This window comes from Melopsittacus undulatus, chromosome 4 (genome assembly GCF_012275295.1).
Source record: "Melopsittacus undulatus isolate bMelUnd1 chromosome 4, bMelUnd1.mat.Z, whole genome shotgun sequence".
In the NCBI taxonomy this organism is placed as follows: Eukaryota; Metazoa; Chordata; class Aves; order Psittaciformes; family Psittaculidae; genus Melopsittacus; species Melopsittacus undulatus.
In genome coordinates this window covers 70,887,238-70,907,490 of record NC_047530.1, presented here as the reverse complement: position 1 = coordinate 70,907,490, position 20,253 = coordinate 70,887,238, and the positions used below count along the sequence as shown (strand labels likewise).

At 45.0% G+C, this 20,253-nt stretch overlaps 1 protein-coding gene across 1 annotated transcript in view; it reads left to right on the top strand.

The window, feature by feature from the left end:
• The first annotated feature begins 5,339 nt into the window (after nt 1–5,339).
• PRKG1 (protein kinase cGMP-dependent 1) overlaps nt 5,340–20,253 on the top strand; it is a 479,219-nt gene continuing 464,305 nt past the window's right edge. The window contains exon 1 of the mRNA XM_013130233.3: nt 5,340–5,657. Within this exon, the coding sequence (XP_012985687.1) occupies nt 5,392–5,657 (266 nt within the window). The 5' untranslated portion in view covers nt 5,340–5,391. The remainder of the gene's footprint in view (nt 5,658–20,253) is intronic.

The following is a 20,253-nucleotide window of genomic DNA, read 5'->3' as shown; positions in this document are numbered from 1 at the left end:
CTGTTAGTAAATTAGACACTGAGGGGGTGACACAGTTTATTAAATTACCTGGTGAAATAGGGACTGAAATGACATTCACTGAAGATGGAAAGAGCACAAAATTAATCTTTCCTCTTTGTAATCTTAAAATGCCCTCCCACAACAAATTATCTTGTGCATGATGAGAAAAACAATTAAAATCTGGAAGAAGGCAAAGAGTGCCTGGGCTCCATCTGAATTCAATTAGCACTTGATCTGGTACCACCCTGCTTTTGGCATCACACCTATTCCCAAGGAGTGAATTACCAAATAGAGCCAAAAGGTGAAGGGAGAACCGAGCTGTGTGAACAAGTCAGGGATGGGAGATGATGTGACTGACAGACGTTGAGGGCCACCACACCTGGGACTTGCGGCCCTGTACCCATAGGACATGTTGCCACATCTTCATTGCACTGCACCCATTTGACTGAAGAAAAACCCTCTAAATAAACATATATGAAATATCTGCTGCCCTTTAAAACAAAAATACCTTTGATAGATTCCTTAGCCAGTGCCTTTATTAATGCTGTCCCTCTATAAGTGCAAGTGTAAACCCCTCTAAATGTTGAGAAGTCCTACCTGGTTCTCCATCTGTGTCATCTGGTCAATTAGACAGCTGCATCTCCTAGGAAGCTGCCACAGAATCTTAGATGATATTGAGGGCAAGGGGGGAAGGATGCTTAGACCTTTGTCACTGTTGAAATAGATTATAAATACTGCTGTTTATTTTTTAATGCCCTGTTTGTTTGGCTTTTTTGGGTTTTTTTTTTTTTTACACTTGGGGGGATTGCTGACTTCATGCAGCTCCTCCAAAACACAGTGCTGTGACCTCAAGTCCACCCTATTGTTGGAGAGGCTCTTTGCTTGCAAAAGTGAATTTAAAAGAGAAATGGTGGGGGCTGTAAAGGCAGAATAAAAGCCAGGATATTGATTTTTATAAAAATCCAGCACCACCTTTGATACTCTGTACAAAGTTACACTAAGGCATAGCTGGCACAGCTTCCAGTGGGATAATTACAGTCCCAGTCTGAGTAATGTCTATATGCTTCAAGCTTGTGAAGTTATCTGCCTTTGTTAGAAGGAGCTTTAGTGAGAAATGAAGGTGCTGAGCCTTGCTGGGTTCGATAGCTGGCATATTTTACATATCTACTTTCTGTAAACTGTTTTCTATAGTGCTTCATAACAGAAATGCTGCTGGGAGCCAAGAAAATATGCTCTGGCAGTGCTGGCCAGAGCCAAGGGAGTGACTTCCAGTAGCATATTGCATTTTGCCTCCTTTGTTCATGAAAAGTTGTTGTTGTGGATGTTCACCCACAGATGGGAATTAGTAATTGGAAATGGAGGGGTGCACTCCTTTGAGATGCCCTGGGACTGGAGTATCTGGCCAAACATTGCCCTTTCTTAGATGCTATCATGCTCCTTTTTTGGATAAACTATAATCCCTTGGTTTCACTGGTTGGATTTCAAAGTTGCATTAAAAAAAAAGTGCTAATAAAAGGAGCCAATAATATGATGGTTGTAAAACTCTTTGCCAACTCTTGTAGAAGCAACCAGTTTCCCCTAGTCCCCCATTCTTAACATTGGAAATAGCTGCAACTGTCCTGATCTTAAAAGCAAAATATTAGTAATGGGCTATCCAGTATGAATGGGACTATCAAGAATAAATTGGACTGGCTGTGTTGTTTTCTGCAGCTGCCTGGTGAATTTGCAGGAAAAGGGGGGCAGGTGCATAACCTTTCCTCCCTAGGAATAAGGTGGGATAACACTGAATGCTCTCATTACTGCAGGGTCACTGGCTATATTCCTTCCAACCCACTTGCCCTGAAAGGTTTCCAGTTAGGAGCTGCCTTGCTCCCTGCCTGGTTTTTCATATATATGGGATGCCTGGAGGACATAAGAGGGTCAGTCAATTAAGGTGTCTGGTCCTACTCAGCTCCTTAATTCTTCTTGCTGTTGCCTTGTTGCAAGGCTATGTTTTATCTCTGTTTTTTGAAAGGTGCTCATCTTTAGATAAAACCACAATTGCTTTAGGCTAAGCCCAGATACCGTACCAGGTGTGTTCCTGGAAGGGCTGATGGATGATGAAGAGGACTTTGGCTGATGTAGAGACAGAGGGGAGGCTGCAGTTTTACAGGCTTAGCAAACTGTTTGCTCTGCAGGTAACTCTTATTTGGGCTTCTCCAGATGACCTTGAAGTTGCAGAAGTTGCTGGAGGTAGAATTGGCAACTCTCCTTGGTGACTTGCTGTGGCTGTCAGTTCATGGATTTAATTTAATGTCTGTTCTTAGTGGCATGTACATTTTATACATATAGAGATAGCCTTCAATCTAAATCCAAAGTTGATTATTATGTTTTCTCTTCTATGACTCCCAAGGAACCAAAGCCAGATGGGGTATTGATAATAATCACATGCTAGACTGCTCATATACTTAAAACAAAGTTGCATGGAGGAGAATGCAGGTTGGGACCTGCTGCTGCTATCTGGCTGCCCTCTTTTCCAGAGCTTTTATTTCTTTTAAGTAAAAGTCTGTCAAAAGAGAATGAGTGTCATAGGCAGTGTCTGTACTTGGGATCCAGTAATGTATCGGTGAAGACTGGTGGTGATAATAAGATCTTAGCTATTGTTTGAATTCATAGTAAATATGTAATTATGCCTAATTTGCAGTACGCTTGGAGTTTTCTCTGCACTGCTCGCCCCTAAGGCTGCAAAACAATTCCAGTCCAAAGGTGCCGCTACTGAGGCAGAAACAGGGAATTGCAAGTTTCAATGAAAAAAATAGCATTTAGCTGGGTTTTAAAAACCTCTCTGGGGAAAGCGACATCCTTCTTCTGATGCACATGTTACCGCTGTGGGACAAAAATGAAACAATTACAAGAACCACCTTGTGACTGCTAGTGTCGGAGGTCCATGCTGGTCTCTTGCCCTCCCTCTGCTTTCCTCAGTCAGGAAAGAAAGAGGGTTAGGGAATGGCAGTAGCACAGCCAATACGAATGCTAAACACCTTTTCTTCCTCTACAAATATATATGAGCCCAAGGGTATTTGGGGTTTGGTTTTCTTACACATATTCTGCTGTTTTTCTTGTGATGCTTCCAGGTTGGTCTTGGCAATTATTGAAGTGAAAAATTACTGCTGAAGTTATTAGATACTGAAATTCTTCAGGAGTCACACACCCTAGGGACTGGGGCTTTCAGCCCTAGGGACCATGGGAGGAACCGTTCCCACCATAAGAACAGCATTTGATGCCCTGCACCTTGCCATTGCACTCAGGTTATCTTGATGTTCCTGGGGACTGAGGACTACCTCCATCTCAAATTAAAACCATAATATAACTGTACACTAATCTGGTATGAAACACTTCTGTGTTGCTTGGTTATCATCTCTCTTTAAACTGTTATTTGAGTACTTAACCCAGTTCCTGTTTTCTCCATGGAAGTCCTCGAATCTGAATAATGAGCAGTGAGTTTAAAACATAACCCTGAAAAGCCTGGATTGATATTGGTGAACTATGACTGCTTGATTATGTGTTTTATAAGGAAATTATGTATTTTCTGATGCGTTTCTTTCTTTAGTTCCCCACAGTGACTACTTTCACGAAGGCCCTGATGAGTGCAGGGACAGTGCTCCTCTTTCCCTAAATGAAGCATCTTTTAAAGAAACAAGATTTTAACAAGGAAACATATGAAGATGCTGAACATCAGTGCGTGCCCGAGCTCTCTCTCCCCAGCATCACTCCTTCCCTTTTGGAGCAGGGTTTGTGTGTCTAAATCTTTGCCCTGTTCTACACGATGGTTTCCTACACGAGATGGCGCTCTTCGCCTAGCAATAGAGTAAAAGGCAATTAATTTTATTAATTACTATTCAGCCCCCAGAGCTTGCTCCCATCTTTTCTCCCTGACTCCTTGGCCCAAGGGTTGATCCTAAGCTGCGGATAGGAACTAAGAGCAGCTCTGACTGCAGAGTTTCCAACCACAATTGAAAGGCTGGGGGGACAGATAGAAATGTGCTAAAACACCCCACCACCTCCAACTCATTGAAGAGAGGCTGATAATTGATTTTTTCCATCTTAATTTAAGACTCCATTAATACAATCTTGTCCTCCAAGCCCAACTCAGATGCTTTGCTCCATCCTTGCCCCCCACTCCCAGGAGGCTTGCAAGCCCCAAACTCAGGGGACAAGACCCCATGGCTGCCCCAGGTTGGGGTGCAGACACTGAGGGCTTCCTGTGCACCTTTTGGCCCCAATGCCTGGCTGTGGGGCTGGGCCATGTTCCCCGGTTTTGCCTGCAGCAGGGGGCTCCTGTCCTCCTTGCTGGAATCAAGGGTGGTTTGGGAGGGAAATGTGATAGGGGAGCTGATGGTGTCCTTTGCCAGCCAGCATTAAAAATTCATGTGCATGATGGGCTCTTCCAAATAAGTCCAGGAAGGGTGAGTTTCTGCCTCCTCAGAGCTGCTGGCAAGCACTCAGGCTGCCTGCCCTCTCCAGCCCCCAGCCACCATCCCCCTGGGAGACCAGGTGCCACCAGGGCCCAAGTGTCTGTATGCTCTGCTCCCTCATGGTATGTGGTGCAGACTGTCTATGCATGCTGGGATGAGGGGTACCTCATATGGAGGAAGTTGGGTGCCCCTGAGGATGATGGGGGTGACCAGCATGGGTGTGTGGTGACCTGGAGGAGGGTGGGGAACAGAGAACCCTCATGGGAATGGATGTAGGTGACCAAGAGGGGTGGGATGAGGGATGCCCCAGGGGGGAAGTACACAGAATGTCGTGCAGGGTGCTAAAGCAAGGACAGAGGTCGAGTATTCCAGGGATGAGGGTACCCGGGAAGGGCTCGGGTGCCGAGAACGGAGACTGATGAGGGCTAATACAGCAGCGTGGGATGTGCAGTGACCCGGGGTGTGGGATGCTGAGCTCCGGGGAGGGAGGGCAGGGCTGGGAGGGGGCGGCTCCACATGGCTCATTAGCAGAAGGCAATTTAATATTTATGAAGTGCTCTTGTTTGAATCCCAAGTCTTCGGCTCCAGTTACAAGGAGCTGCGTCACCCTCCGATCACATGGTAGTTGTTGCTATTTCCAGGATCCCAGCTTCGCAGAGTGGCACAAAAGCTCTTTCCTCTTTTCTTGTCTTTTTTCCCTTCTTTCCTCCTTTCTGTTTTTGCCCTTCGCACCTGGGTTTCCCGCTCGCCGGCTGCCGACGGAGCGCAGGGCTGCGTTTGGGGATGCCGGGGCCGCTGCCCTGACCCGGGGCGGGCAGGAGCCGCCTTCCCCCCGCCCCTCTCCCGGGGAGCGGATCTGGCCGCTGCTCTCGATGAGAGCTGCCCGCTCCGACCCGGGACCGGCTCGGCACTAGTGCCGGGGGGGGGTACCCCCAAAATGACCGAGCTGGAAGGGGACTTCACTAAGCTTCTGCTGCTGAAGGAGGAGAGGATCAAGGAGCTGGAGCGGCGCTTGGGAGAGAAGGACGAGGAGATCCAGGAGCTGCGCCGGCGGCTGCACAAATGCCAGTCGGTGCTGCCGGCCCCCAGCCCGCACATCGGGCCCCGCACTACCCGGGCGCAGGGTATCTCGGCCGAGCCGCAGACCTATCGCTCATTCCACGACCTCCGCCAGGCTTTCCGCAAGTTCACCAAGGCCGAGAGGTAGGGACGGGCACCCTCCCACGAGAAACCCCTTCCCGAGTGGAGTGGCCGGGAGGGAGGAAGAGAGGCAGGCAGCGGGACATCGCAACCCTTCCCCCCCGCCTTCCCATTTCGGGTTCCCGGAGAAGTGGCATTGATCGTGCCCGGGGGGCTAGAGGAAGCGCCGGACGCATTAGGGGCTTTCAGCCGCCGGGAAGGAGCCCTGCGGGGGATCGGATAACCCATTACCGGTGGCCCGGCCCCCCTTCCCTTCCCCGCCTCGGCTCCGCTCCGGCTCCCCGGGGTGCGCTCAGCCGGGGGCGGGGGGACTGGGAGGACCCGGCGGGGCGGGAGGCCGCGGTGCCTTCCCGGAGCTGGGAAAAGTTTGCAGCGGCGCCGGGAAGTTCTTTGGCCGCTGCCCGAGGCCCTATGCCGGCAGCACCCGCCCGCCACATACCCGGGGCAGGTGATGCTGCTCCCCCCTAGTCCTGTCCTGACCCCATCCTCCCAACGGGTTCCCCAAAAACTAAAGCTCACGCTCCTCCACCCGCGGGCTTTGCAGCGGTGCTTTGCCTTCAGCTACTCCCCTGCGCCGGCGTCAGGCACCCAGGGAGGGGTTTTTTGGGAGGGGAGGTGGTGGTGGGGGAGCTTGGGTCTGCATCCCTCAGTCCGGGTACTCCGGCACTTTCAATTGCGGGAGTCTTGCCTTAACACACCGTGTGAAACCGAGGGAGCGCGGTGCTGGTCTGGCTCCCGGGGGATTCTGAGTGTGATGGGGAAGTTGCTGTGGGATCGCGCAAGTTCTGTGCGACTGCAGCGCTCGGGACCAAGTATCACCCTCCTTTCGGCAGAAGCTGTCTCTGGCTTTCACCGAGTTAGAGATGGTCTCGTTTCTTCTGTGCGTGACCGTTCATTTCAGCACAATCATTCCTGACAGTATTTCTCCTAGCCGGGTGTATCTGGGTGTGGATCCCCACCACTCTCTGCAATCTTCTCACAAAATGTACCTTGTCGGTACCTAGATCAAACCTTTTCCTCTGCTCTTCGTTAACGAGACTATTGCTCGTTTGAAGGTAAATGAGGAGTGCTTGGCTCTGGGCTTTGGGTTTTTTTTCTGTTTGGTTGGGTTTGTTTTTTTTTTCCTTTTTGGTTGTATTTTTTCTCCTGACTGTATGGGTGATTTCATAAAGCAAACTGCTATGCACAGGGAGGTGTGTGACTGTCGGCCATGCAAGCAGAGCATGTCAGTCTGTCCTCCCCTGGGTTAGCACATCCCTTTGCAGGCCTGGCCTGAAGCACAGGCTGTGTATTGCAGGTGGAGAAGAAACCCAGGTCCAACTTCTTCCTCTGCCATTTCTTTTTTTGAAGGCTGTGATCATCCTGAGCCTCAGCTACAGTGGGAGAAGGTGACAGCAACTTGGCTGGGGTAATAGCAGGGACCCCAGTGCTTACCCATGTGTAATAACTCATTTAGATGCTATTAAACCTGCTCATGGCCCTGGGGAGTTCTAATCCTCACCTGAGTCTTTCCCCTGCTGTTTCCAGCACTGGCTGGCAGGCCAGCACCAGAAAATGCTGCGTCCATGTGATGTGAAGGTTGTTTTCCTCATTGTGCATTGCTCCCATCACCCAGAGATGTTGTTTCAGCATGCAGGAAAAACTCTTGGTGGGGCATGGGGGCATTTTCCATCGCCCTCTGGCCTGGCACTTCATCCCCTGGCATTTTTCCATACTTCAGACTTGCTTGTGGTAGCCATGGCAATGGTAACCAAGCCAGTTTGGGATTGCTCTCAAATTTTAATTAGGGTCCACTAAATTCTTCTCCCATCTCACTGCTGGAAGAGTGATGGGCAGCTGCACAGTGTATTGAGCACACTGTGCCCACAACCTGTATTTTTTTCCCTTTATTGTCCCCACATTAATACCTGCCAGTGGGTTAAATAAATGTATGTTTCTGTGGTCAGCATCTCACCTGTTGATTGGTTCCAGGTTGCTGCTACAGCCTCCTGGGTGCTGGGGGTAAACGGCTTTGCTGCAGTCAACCTCTGCCAAGAGGATGACGATGTTTCCCAGTTTTTGATGCCGACTAGAGGTATAAGTGGGTCTGTCTGGTGCCAGCTCTTTTTAATGTCTCTGTGGTTTTCTCTGGCTTTTGCATCTAAAAACTGCTGACAGCATTTTGGCTAATTTATTTCAGGGGGTAACTTATATACCTGTAATAGTCTCTTGCCTGTGTTTTAGCAACAGCAGCTGACAGCGTCATCTAAACTGTTCATAGCACAAGTCTTCAGGTACCTGAGAGGTTGGAGACAGGTAATACCTAATTTCTAAAACTTAGAGGCAGCTTCCATACCATAAAAATGCCAAGATGATGTTGAGACCTGTTTTGGGTCTTGATTTCAAGTTAATGACAATAGAAGCCTTTTATCCAGGTCTGGGATCAACCTTCAAATGCTTTTTCATCTCTGAAGATAAAGATGTAGTGTCCACAGCATAATTGATTTTATTTAGGGCAAGCTTGTCTGTAATCTACACTGACATTTAAGAATCTCCAGAAGTTGAAACTAGTAAAGGAATTAAATCTCAGCTGAAAGCAGAAAATAGATTTTGTCTCTGACAATGTGTTGTGTCTCATGTAACCCATCCCTGTAATGTGTAGTAGGGTCAAACTTGTAAAGACTTGCAAAGATTCAAAGAAAGAGCCTGTGAAAACAGAAAGGTATTGAAAGATGTGTTACCTTTTGTCTGGAAGTATGTTTTTGTGCCATTATTCTTCCTGATACCTGAGTTGTATGGATTGTAATGGAAGAAAGCAGTGCTGTGTAGATAGTCAGGTGTATAGAGCTATTCTGATATAAATCAGTTTTTCTTTCAAAATAGCCACTTTATGCTTGTTTTTCGATTTATAATTCTTTCCTGTTGTTTTCTTGATCCATTCCCACTAGTTGATATTTGTGTTGAGGAAAAAGACACACTTCTTGGAAATGATTCATTAATTTATGTTTGTTCAGTGAGTGTTTATTCACTGTACCTAAACCCAATAAGCATTTTGGATCATACATGGATTCAGTGCTGTCTGATACAGCAGTTGACAGCAGCTTATTGCACCATAAAGAAGAAAAACCAGTTTTTGTTGTTTTTTCTAGCATGGTAAGAGCCATCCATGGTGTGACTGGATGATACAGCAATCAAGGCACTTTGCTAATGTCTCAGAAAGCAGTTCCTAGGAAGTGATCCCCAGTTGCTAAGCAAAGGTTCTGCCATGATGTGAGCACTACAAGTGATAAATGATACAAAAAGTAAATGCTGAGGTGTACTCAAAGCAGTTAACTGGGACTAACAACCAGGTAAGGACTGTGGGGAATTTCAAAACTGCCTCATTCTTGTGGCAAGGTGCATTTTGAAAACCTGAGGGGTGTTAATCTGTGGGATTTCAGCATCCGAAGATGCTTCATGCCACATGAACCATCAATGTGAGCCATAATTCCCATCTTTTAAATCATCTTCTCCCTGAATTCCAGCAACTGCGTTCTTTAATTCAGTATTATATCCAGTTCCACCTTAATCCTGCATATTGCGGTCAAATCCTTATATGAACGAGGGTGATGCTAAATTAAAATTTGAATATTTTGAAATAACAACTAAATCTTTGCTAGTAGTAATATGCCAGAGCCACAACTAAAAGACAGTCAGAGCTGTACAAGCAATTATGCTGTATGTGTGTTATTATATCCTCAACTTTTGGGCCATCCTCTCTCTGTGATTTTCCACATCAGTTTGTATCATGCAGGGTGCTGTAGATTCAATGTCAGCATCATTCGAGAGAGGTGACAGGTTTCCCAACCCTGTTCCCAGTAACTTACCCATCCTTCATTGCTGCACCATCTAACTTTGTTCACATTATTTTTAACGAGTTTTCCCCTCTTTTACTTTATTTTTGGGAAGTGCTTACCACAAGATGGCAGTGGGGTCTAACGTTTAAGGTGAGATATTGGGGTATATTGTGGTTTCAGCTTCACAGCCCTGGCCTAGTCCTTCTGCAAGTGGTTTTCCAGATGATATCTCAGTGTGAATCTGTCATTTTCCCCTCTTCCACCTTCTCTGAGGTGTTGTGGGATGCTTTGCTGAGAGTGCTTGTTTAAACACAGTATTAAATACTTGTGGCTTCAGGTGGTCTATACTGTACTGTGGATGGAGGATTGGGGCTGATGCTCTTGACTTCTGTTGGAAGTTCCTGCCTCCAATGCTTGTGATAAACTGTTGTTTGATGATGGCTCTGGCAGGATCAGCCCATCTCATAGCTGCTAAAGCTGGGCTTTGTGTACCGCTCAGGCCAGGACTGACCACACAGAGGGTAAAAAACAGGAGGTCTGTAGTCCAAAACTCAAGGAAAGGTCATTTACCCTCATGGACAGAGCTTCTTGTGTTGCTCCAGCATAAAGCAAAGAGATCTCCTGCACAACCCTGTGTTTCCCCATCACTTCTCCCTCCTCTGTAACACAGTTTTGGCTTACAGCTCACCTTCCATAGCTGTCTCCATCACCCCTGGAGCTGATCTGTTAACGGCTTCACCCATCCTCCAACCACCCTGAGCATGGCAAGAGAGAGTTTATCCCTCCCTGGGGCAGCTGGGGCTGTGCCCTTCCTCTCCCAGCCCTCTTTCTGGGAACTCAGCTCCCAGCCGGGTGGCTGAGTTGCATTAATTTAGACATGATCTCATCATCTGCCAGCCGCTAAAGCAATATCGATCTTGCATTCAGCCTCCATGTGAAAAACAACCCAACTGCTTCCCTGGTACCCGTAACCACCATCCCTTAAGGGCTTGGGAGGCTGGAAAATGATCATTTGCTTTTTTGCCTTTTTTTTTTTTATCTATAGGGGGTTAAATATGTGATATTCAGGGACAGTCTTTAATCTAAGAAAAGGACAGTTTGGCACCATAGCCCATCCAGTATTTGATACCACTAAGCAGCTGTGCCTTAAATAGTTTAAGCAGACAGGTTTTCCTGTCTTTGAGTCTTCTGTTTATCTGCTATTTGTCTTCAGTAATACCTCTAAGAATCAGCATCGCTTTCCAAAACTCAGAGGGAAGGTATGGGCGACAGCAGTAATTCTGACACTAATTGCTATCCTAAAAATGCCTTTTTTCCCCTCATTTACCTATCACTGATCTGTCTCCATCTGCTCCTGGTGTGCTGCAACAGCACACTCCTTGGATGCTTTTTAGAGTCGCAGAATGGTTAGGGTTGGAAAGGACCTTCACATAATTCAGTTCCAGTGTCCATGCCATGGGCAGGGACACCTCATACTGGACCATGTCACCCAAGGCTCTGTCTAACCTGGACTTGAACACTGCCAGGGATGGAGCATTCACAACTTCCTTGGGCAACCCATTCCAGTGCCTCAGCACCCTCAGAGCTTCTTCCTATTATCTAACCTAAACTTCCTCTGTTTAAGTTTGAAACCGTTACCCCTTGTCCTATCACTGCAGTCCCTAATGAATAGTCCATCCCCAGCATCCCTGTAGGCCCCCTTCAGATACTCAAAGGCTGCTATGAGGTCTCCATGCAGCCTTCTCTTCTCCAGGCTGAACAGCCCCAACTTTCTCAGCCTGTCTTCATATGGGAGGTGCTCCAGTCCCCTGATCATCCTCGTGGCCCTCCTCTGGACTTGTTCCAACAGTTCCATGTCCCTTTTATGTTGAGGACACCAGAAATGCACACAATACTCCAGGTGAGGTCTGATGAGAGCAGAGTAGAGGGGCAGGATCACCTCCTTTGACCTGCTGGTCACACTCCTTTTGATGCATCCCAGGATACAGTTGGCTTTCTGGGCTGTGAGCACACACTGAAACCGACTTATGTTCGTTTTCTCATCAACCAACACCCCCAAGTCCTTCTCCACAGGGCTGCTCTGAATCTCTTCTCTGCCCAACCTGTAGCTGTGCCTGGGATTGCTCCAACCCAGCTGTAGGACCTTGCACTTGGCATGGTTAAGCTTCATATGGTTGGCATCAGCCCACCTCACACACATGTCAAGGTCCCTCTGGATGGCATTCCTTCCCTCTAGCATATCAACAGAACCACTCAGCTTGGTGTCATCAGCAAACTTGCTGAGGGCACACTCAATCCCACTGTCCATGTCACTGACAAAGATGTTGACCAAGACTGGTCCCAATACTGATCCCTGAGGGACACCACTCATTACTGTTCTCCAGCTAGACATTGAGCCATTGACCTCTTTGCATGTGGCCATCCAGCCAGTTCTTTATCTACTGAGTGGTCCCCTTATCAGATTAATGTCTCTCCAATTTAGAGACAAGGATGTCGTGTGGGACAATGTCAAATGCTTTGCACAAGTTCAGGTAGATGACATCAGCTGCTCTACCCCTGTTTATCAGTTCCATAGCCCCATCATAGAAGGCCACCAAATTGGTCAGGCAGGATTTCCCCTTAGTGAAGCCATGCTGGCTGTCACCAAGCACCTTGTTGTTTCTGGGAGAATGTGCTCCCAGATTTTGCCAGGCACAGAGATGGGACTGGCTGGTCTGTAGTTCCCTAGGTCATCCATTTCCCCCTTCTTGAAATTGGGGGTTATATTTCCCTTTTTCCAGTAGTTGGGATCCTCAGCTGACTGCCATGATATTTCAAATATGATGGGCAGTGGCTTAGCAACTTCATTCGCCAGCTCCTTCAGGACCCATGGATGGATTTCATCAGGGCCCATGGACTTGTGCACATTCAGGTTCTTAAGATGATCTTGAACTTGATTCTCTCCTATAGTGGGCCTAAGGTCTTCATTCTCACAGTCTCTGTATGTGCTTTCCAAGACTTGGGTGGTGTGGCACTTGCCAGTGAAGACCAAGGCAAAGAATTCATTGAAAACTTCAGCCCTCTCCAAATAGAGGGTAGCCACTTCTCCCATTTCCTTCTGGAAAGGGCTCGCATTATCCCAAGTCTGTCCTGCTAGAATCATACCTATAAAATCCCTTTCTGCTATCTTTGACATCCCTGCCCAAACTCATTTCTAACTGGGCCTTAGCTTTCCTGACCTTATCCCTAACTTCCTGGACAATGTCATTGTATTCTTCTCAGGTTGTTTGTCCCTGAGTGACTGACACTAAAGATTACGAGGATTCTGTTAGATTTGATTATATCAGCATAGGAAGAATTAATCCTACTCTCATTGCTTGTAGTGTTGGCAGCCTGTTGCTGACCCAAAAACAGAGGAAGAGATGAAGGATGAAAGTTTGACTGGGTGTTATTTAACTTCTGGGAGGGCCACAAAATACTGCAAAGAGAGCAATTTAATTGGGAACCAAACTCTTTGCTTGGTCATCTCCCCTCCAATAATTTGGATAGAGCAACTTAGTCTGTGGCATGAAACAGTGAAGGATATTGAGTGCAGTTTGGAGACAAAGGGTTGTTGCATGCTGTAGGAAGAGGTACATCGCAGGTCATTGGGTCCCTTGAGAGGTCTGAGGTCAGTAAAATAAGAGGAAGGATTTTAAGGAGAGAGAGAGAGGCAAACATTTATGGTTAATCAATTGAAACCATTTCCCTTCTTTTAATTTTTAATGGGCTGAAGTTACTGCTCCCCCTCCCTGGGCATTGCTTTCTTTGGCTCATGGGAGACCTGAAAAGCAAGCCGCAACGTGGGGAAATTGCGCTCCAAGGCATCGGATGGCACCTCTCTGCTGGGTACAGTTAGGCGTCTGTCTGTCTGTCACCAGCAGTCCTGGCGACCAATACTGTCTTTCCCATCATAGCCATTTGGTGCTTCTTTGCAGGCAGAATGGCATCACTGGTACAGCTGCACCTCAAAAGCAGCTAAATCGAGCTTTGCTTTCCCTGTCCTGCAAAAATAATTAGAACATATATTTATTCATATATAACTGCATGAAATTAAAACAAATTTATGTTATCTTATATGATCCCTGGCCTAGTGAAAAAGGATGGGCAAGACGGCTGAATGATTTTCCAGGTAGTTTTTAATGACAACTTGAAATATTTGGTTTTGCTATTAATTTCTCAGTTTTGCACCTAAGAAAGCCTACAAAATCCGAAACCTGATTGTCCATCATGGTCAGCAGCTTGTGCTTTGCCTGCTGGGTCTCAGCACCCTCCTACCAACATGATGCTGTGAAGGGGATGACTATCCTATCTAGGATAGGGCCCAGGATGGGCAGGGAATGAGCTGCCGTGGCCTGTCGCTGGCTGACACAGAGCTGTTCCCAGCAGCGTCATTGCAGATTCTTCCTTCTGCCTATTTTTAAATGACTCAAGTCATGAGGCTTTCAGTGCCTCCCTTGGGGAATAAACCACAGGCACACAGATTTTCAGGCAGCTGTCAGATTACTGTATAACCTACCTTTGGCCTGCTTTGGTTATGTGATTACATATAAGCTTTAACCCTATAGCTGCACTCCCAGGCAAGGTGACCATAAACCATTTTTCTCTGTTGGATCTTTGACGTGAGGTCATGCAAAGAAACATATCAGGGAGATGTGATCTAACAAATGTCCTATTTTTCTGCAAGAGCTTGTGGACATCACTTGGTTTGGAGGAGAAAAAGGTCCTGTGTCTCACTTGCTGCTGCCTTTTTAAAGGTAACACATAGATGTAAACATAAAGTACTATAAAGTGCTTGGCCACAGTTGCTCTTTATTTGGATTCTTTTTAGTCACAGCAAGTGTCATTTTGGTCACAACTGTACCATGGAAAAAGTAATTCTCTAGCAAAAATCCCCTGGCTGGTGAAGTGTATTGAAATAAAATGAGATAGAAGGAACTAAAATAAGACCATGATTCCCTCTTTGCAGCTTTACTAATGAGAAACTTCAGGTAAAAGCTTTCCCAAGATATCCACTTGGTTACCTGTGGAGTTGATTCAGGTCCTGAAAAATATCTAACAGAGCTTGGCAAGGGGCTTCTGAAAGAGTTTGATCCCCTTGCCATGACCTCCTGGCTGGAAAAGGTGAGGACTGCTTTTTTATTATTATTATTTTTTCTACATTTTGATGTTCTTAGAGCATATTAGTTCCATCAGTAATAAAAACCTGCAGTCACAAACAAAGCACGTGCCCATGAAGATGCTAAAAAAGATTGAGAGAGGGAGGCTGAGCTCAGGACTGTGCATGTGCTGGCAGGACTTAGGATGCTCCATACTGAACCTCAGGGATCTGCAAGCACAAATGGTGGTGGTTATATTTTTGGATCAAATTCACACTTGGGGCAAAGCCCAAGGTTTGTGGAAATCACTGCAAGAGAGGGGAAACACTCCAGCAGTACAATCAAGTCACTTGGTTGTGTCCACTGTGGTCATGAGAGGTGGGAACATCAGATGGTGGTCATGTACCTGATAGAGAAAGGGAATTTCTGAGTCAGCACCCAAATCTGTCATGTTGATGCTATGGCTTGGGCTCCTCATCCTGAGGGACTGCTCTTACTCACCTGGACATGGCCTTGAGCAACCAGCTGTAGTTGCAATGTTGTCTGTGCTGAGAGTGGACCAGAGACCCTTCAAACTAAATCTTTATGGAGTTTCTGAGATGCCAGTGGCTTAGTTAGTGCTCCAAAGTGATGAGCTCTTTGAAGTCAAATCTGCCAGCAAAGTGGTTGTCGCTGTATTTAGACCTCGTGGCAAGAGGGTCAACCAAAGCTTTGATGATTTTGGAGAAGAGAGATGCTGTGCAGCCAGAGAGGGACAATCCTAGATCTGATGCAGGCTCAAGTGATGTCCTGATGAGCCTGTGACCAGGACTAGGTCTGCTGTGCCCCAGTAACCTCTCACTCTGTTGCCTCCACCAGCTCCTGTTTTGCTTGCTGCTCAATGATCAGATTAATGAAACCTGCTTCATTGTCTGATGGCTTCCCCTCTTTTAATGTAAAACTTTGAATACATCCCCAAGAACTTGTCAAAGGAAAATGTTTCACTGGTGCACAAATGAAATGATTTAAACAATGTTGGGCTAAAAAAAAAAAACCAACCAAAAAAACTCATTTGTATCTTTCTCTGCTTTCGACAAAGATACAAAATAAAGATACAAAATAAAATATCTCTGCTGATAAAGATAGCTGATAATGATAGCTGGTTTTGGGGGGGCTTTTGCAATGCACTGCAATGTGTTTGATTCCAGTGTAATGGAGCAGGTATAGCTTTTCATTTAGTTTAAATGTCAATTAGAACAGGAAACAACATACAGTCCTAAAACACAGATGATGGCTTTCCTGAAAGGCTATGAGCTGTGAAGGACATGCTGAAGCAGCTATGTGTTACTTTTCCTCTCCCAAGAGACACTGTGTATCTTTGAAAGAGTGAGGATTCATTAAAATTGTCCATTAAAGATGTGAGGGATGTTGTATACTGTTATACACACTGGAGCAAGACTGCTTGCCCTTTCTAGGGCTCGGAAGCCTTTTTATGTTATACAGGGAGAATAACCTGATACAGCAGCAGGTGAATGTGATATTAAAATCTTCCTGACGTGCAGTGGTGTAGGATTTGGGTTAGAGACAACAGAAAAATTAAAGCTGAGGATGTTACTCAAGCATAAGGAAAGTTTTGCCTCGGTTTCACTTAAATTGGTTTTATTTTGTGCTCCTTTGACATTGGCTCTCTTGGTGCATTTGTGGTTTTGAGACCTACTGGTATGTAGAATGGGGTAAAAACATACACCTGCAATGTCCTTGTAGCAATAAATTACTACAAGTTGGTCCTGTGACTGTTAAAATTCAAATGACACAGAATTGCTTGGTAGAAAAGAAGGTGTTAATTTACATGAAAGGCCCAGAAGGTGACTGCGCAGCTGGGAGTCATGTTCAGGACATCAGCATTTTAATAGCTGGGTTTTCTGGCATACAGTTTGCAGTAATGGAGAACAGTGCGAAGCTGTGATTGATTCCATCAAGTGCAACAGGAAGGGAATTTTGAATTTTTTTCATTTGTATTTTGCTCTTTGATAGAAGTTCCTATAAAATCCTCCAAGATAAAAACCACCACCAGGATTTTAAATGACAATCAGTGTACAAATTCTGAACAAAAAAAAAAAGTAACAAAAATACTCCGTTGAGTTGTTTATAATAAAAGATCAGATCCTGACTGTAATTCCACTTTCTATTTATGTATCTGCATGTGATATTTTCAGTGTTTGATTTCTTTAAACTCTTTAATGCTTCATATGCTGAGGATTGGCCCAAGAGCCATGTTCTGTATTATTTATCCTGCAGTGTATGAAAATGGGAGGATAACTGAGGATAGTTTCTCCAGCAGCTAATGTGATAAGATCTCACACAAATATGCCCAAATCCCTTGAATGGCTTAACATGCATGCCAAAATTTGAATGTATGGTAGATGCTTTTGGCATAATAACTTAACCAAAATGCAACTTTAATAACTGGATTTTGTGGGTGTAACAGGAAGGGCTCCCTTAAGAAATGCACCCTGAAGGGTGGCTTCCAGCTGGGTTGTTTCTAATGGTTTGAAGGCATGTCAAAAGCAAATATGGTGCGAAGAAAGATGCAATGAGAGATATTATGCTTTGAATAGGGCCAACGAGTATTTGCTAAATTTACTTAAACACTTATCTAAAAAATCCCCCAAAATTAGAAGGTGAAAATCCATCGAAATATTCCTTCATGCTGAAGTCCATGATTTTCTTGAAAGTCAAAAGAAAATAAATCTGTGTGCTGGGAGGAGTCTTGTGGAAATTCAGCAAGCACAGAAAAGTTAGATTTGGAGTAATTTAGAAAGGCACCACTGTGAAAAGCTCTGAAAGAGCAAATGGCTCTTGAGAGGCATGGGTGTGTAACTGCTTTATAAAATTGCTCTGCAATTATTAGAGGGCTGTTTTGTCCCGTGTCTGTTAGAACTATGCCCAGGAACACAGCAGCAGGAACATGCTTCTGTGGACCGTAATCTGGCTTGGTGGCAAGAAAACCTTTTAATTTTGTGTTTCGAGGGAATCGGCTCCCAGGAGCAAACCAGGTCTTTGGGTTGGTATTATTGCTGCAGTTATGAGCAGAAGGAAACGCAGACTGCAGCATGCTTGAGAGTATTTTTGGTAAAATAACTAGAAAGTTGCTTTAGTTCGGTAGACACGGGAAAATGTTGGTGATAACAAGGCTGTGTCTCCAAGGATACTCTGAGGCTTTTGTTTTTCATCTCCCAGCACTTATCACTGGAGGGCAGTGGTGTCTGAGAAGATGAGTGGAAAAATAAAACCACAGATGAGGAACATAGATAGCATAGCTCCTGGGCAATGAATGCAACACATGCCTAAGACATTAAACAAGTCGTTGAGGATAAGAGTGAGGATTTTATTATTTAAAGGTATTTCTTTGCCTTGCATTACCTTAAAATCATATCTCGTAGCTGGGTGGTGTTTGGTATGTTGCTTGTGTCCCCATCACAACAGCATTATGCAACACTGTGCTGACCATGTCAACGATGCTATGGAGAATGGCTTATAGCACACCTCTCTGCCTCGGTTTCCTTACCTGGACATCCAGAGGGCTCATGTGGCCCAGCCCCTTGTAAATAATAAAAATTAGGTGATTTGTTAAATATGGAAGGTGACAAACGTGCAAGTGGGATGAGCTCACTTTGATGAATTGTATTCTGGCTACCAAAACCACGGAATGTTTTCAACCCACCCACATCCATTTAATGAAAATGTTCTCTTGGTGCAGCCCTGAGTTGTTTTAGAGCAGGGGCTCCCAAAGGGTGAAGAAATCAGAAATAATCTGGACATTTCAATCCAACAACTTCATCTCTGTATGAGAAATATGGGCTTGTTCACTGCAATCAAAGAAGATGCTAATTTGGGATGCATTCAGCATTGACTGTATCTACAAGCTTAATCTCTCCAGTGTGCAGTGGGCATTCAGATGCTTTGCATTGTCATGGGCTATTTTAAACCTCATGGTGCAGGTGAAATCATTCGGGTAACTCCAACCTTGACTTTCAGAAATGAGGGTCACAGATGTTTCCTCACTGCATGGTGCAGCTCTGCAGAGGCAGCAGGGCATGGAAATTGCTTGCTGTATAGCCCTGGCTTGTTTTCTGTTGCCTCCCTGCACAATAGTTCCCCTTCTTCTTTCTATGTATCCCTTCCTATTCTGCTTGCACAGAGGTGGTCCCTTAAGAGCTATGAGGTGATGGAGTCTCCACCATTGACAGCTTCACCAGCATCATAGAAAAGGACCAAGAAGGTGAATGTATCTTTTAATTGCATTTTTCTGTAAAAGTAATACTGAACAAGATTTAACTAGAGAAGCACATCCTTTAAACACAAGCAGTTTTCTGACACACCTGTCTCAATTCATGTTCCTTTCAAATCCAGGACTGGGTGTTCAGTAATAGCATGAGATTTTTCCTTTACTAACGTGTGTTGGTTTAATCTGCAATTTGATCACTGATGGAATAAAGTTGTTTAGAAGAAAATAATTGGATAGTTATCTCCTCAAAATAAGTATCACCTATTTTGTCTAACCTGGGTCTTAATATTTACCTGGCAGATATGCATTTTCCTTTGCTGTTATGTTTGCCTACTAGCAAATTGCAGCTGCGCACAGAGCAGGAGAGCACTTCTTTGCAACATGATATTTGATATTTGATCCTAGCTACTATAACTGCAATTAAGAAATTTTATTCCAAGTCCATATTGGAGCTCCTGAAAAAGCCCCCAGGAATAACTATATTTCTTTTTGGTTTGACTTGCTGGCTTACCTGGCCCATTACCCTCCATGTAGCTTGAATGGCTTTTATGTTATCAAATTCAATTTTCCAGCAAGGGTGGGGAGGGTTCTCTGCATAGGCTGTGTATCCACTGTGTAACTGGGGGCAAATTGTAGAAAAATACTTTCTATTTTATTATTATTATTATTATTATTATTATTATTATTATTATTATTTAATACAGCATCACAGTATCAATGTTTTGATGCTAACGCAGGGAATTTTCATGGTGACACACATTTTGTCCTTCTGGAGAAAAGGGACAGACCTTGAGCACCTGAAGAAATGAGAAGTCTGAATATGGCAGATGAGAACTAATCAGGACTGGATTTGGTGTAGAAATGAAGAAACAAGGAATAATTAAGCTCTGTGAAAGTGGAGAAAAAAGACACTTTATCATGCTGGGGTACATTAGGTTTGCGTAACCAGATATGATTTATGTGAATGTTTCTATCACAACAAGGAGCAGGATGGAAGATGCTACAGTCTTGGAGAAATTGGTCATTCTTTTTTGATGCATCTGCTTTTAGACTATTGAATTTAGTTTTGCAAATGGCAAAAACTCAGGTAAGTGCAATAGTGCCAGGCTACAGCAGATCTCCAAGTCCACAAAAAGGACTCACCAGGGGGATGAGTACAAAGACAGATGTAGAGCTTGTGCAAAGGAAAAGCAGCATTAGTGATGGAACACAGTGTATGATGATTGGATTAATTACAGCTAGTGTCCATCATGGTATATACATATGGGCAGTGGCTTGATGACTTACTAAGTGGGCAAGATGACTTGTTTCTTTCAGTAAATGGAAAAGCATCTGCTTATTAAAAAACTAATGAGTCAGTGTCAACAAAGAAATTGAAATGAGGACTCTAAATAAGGACA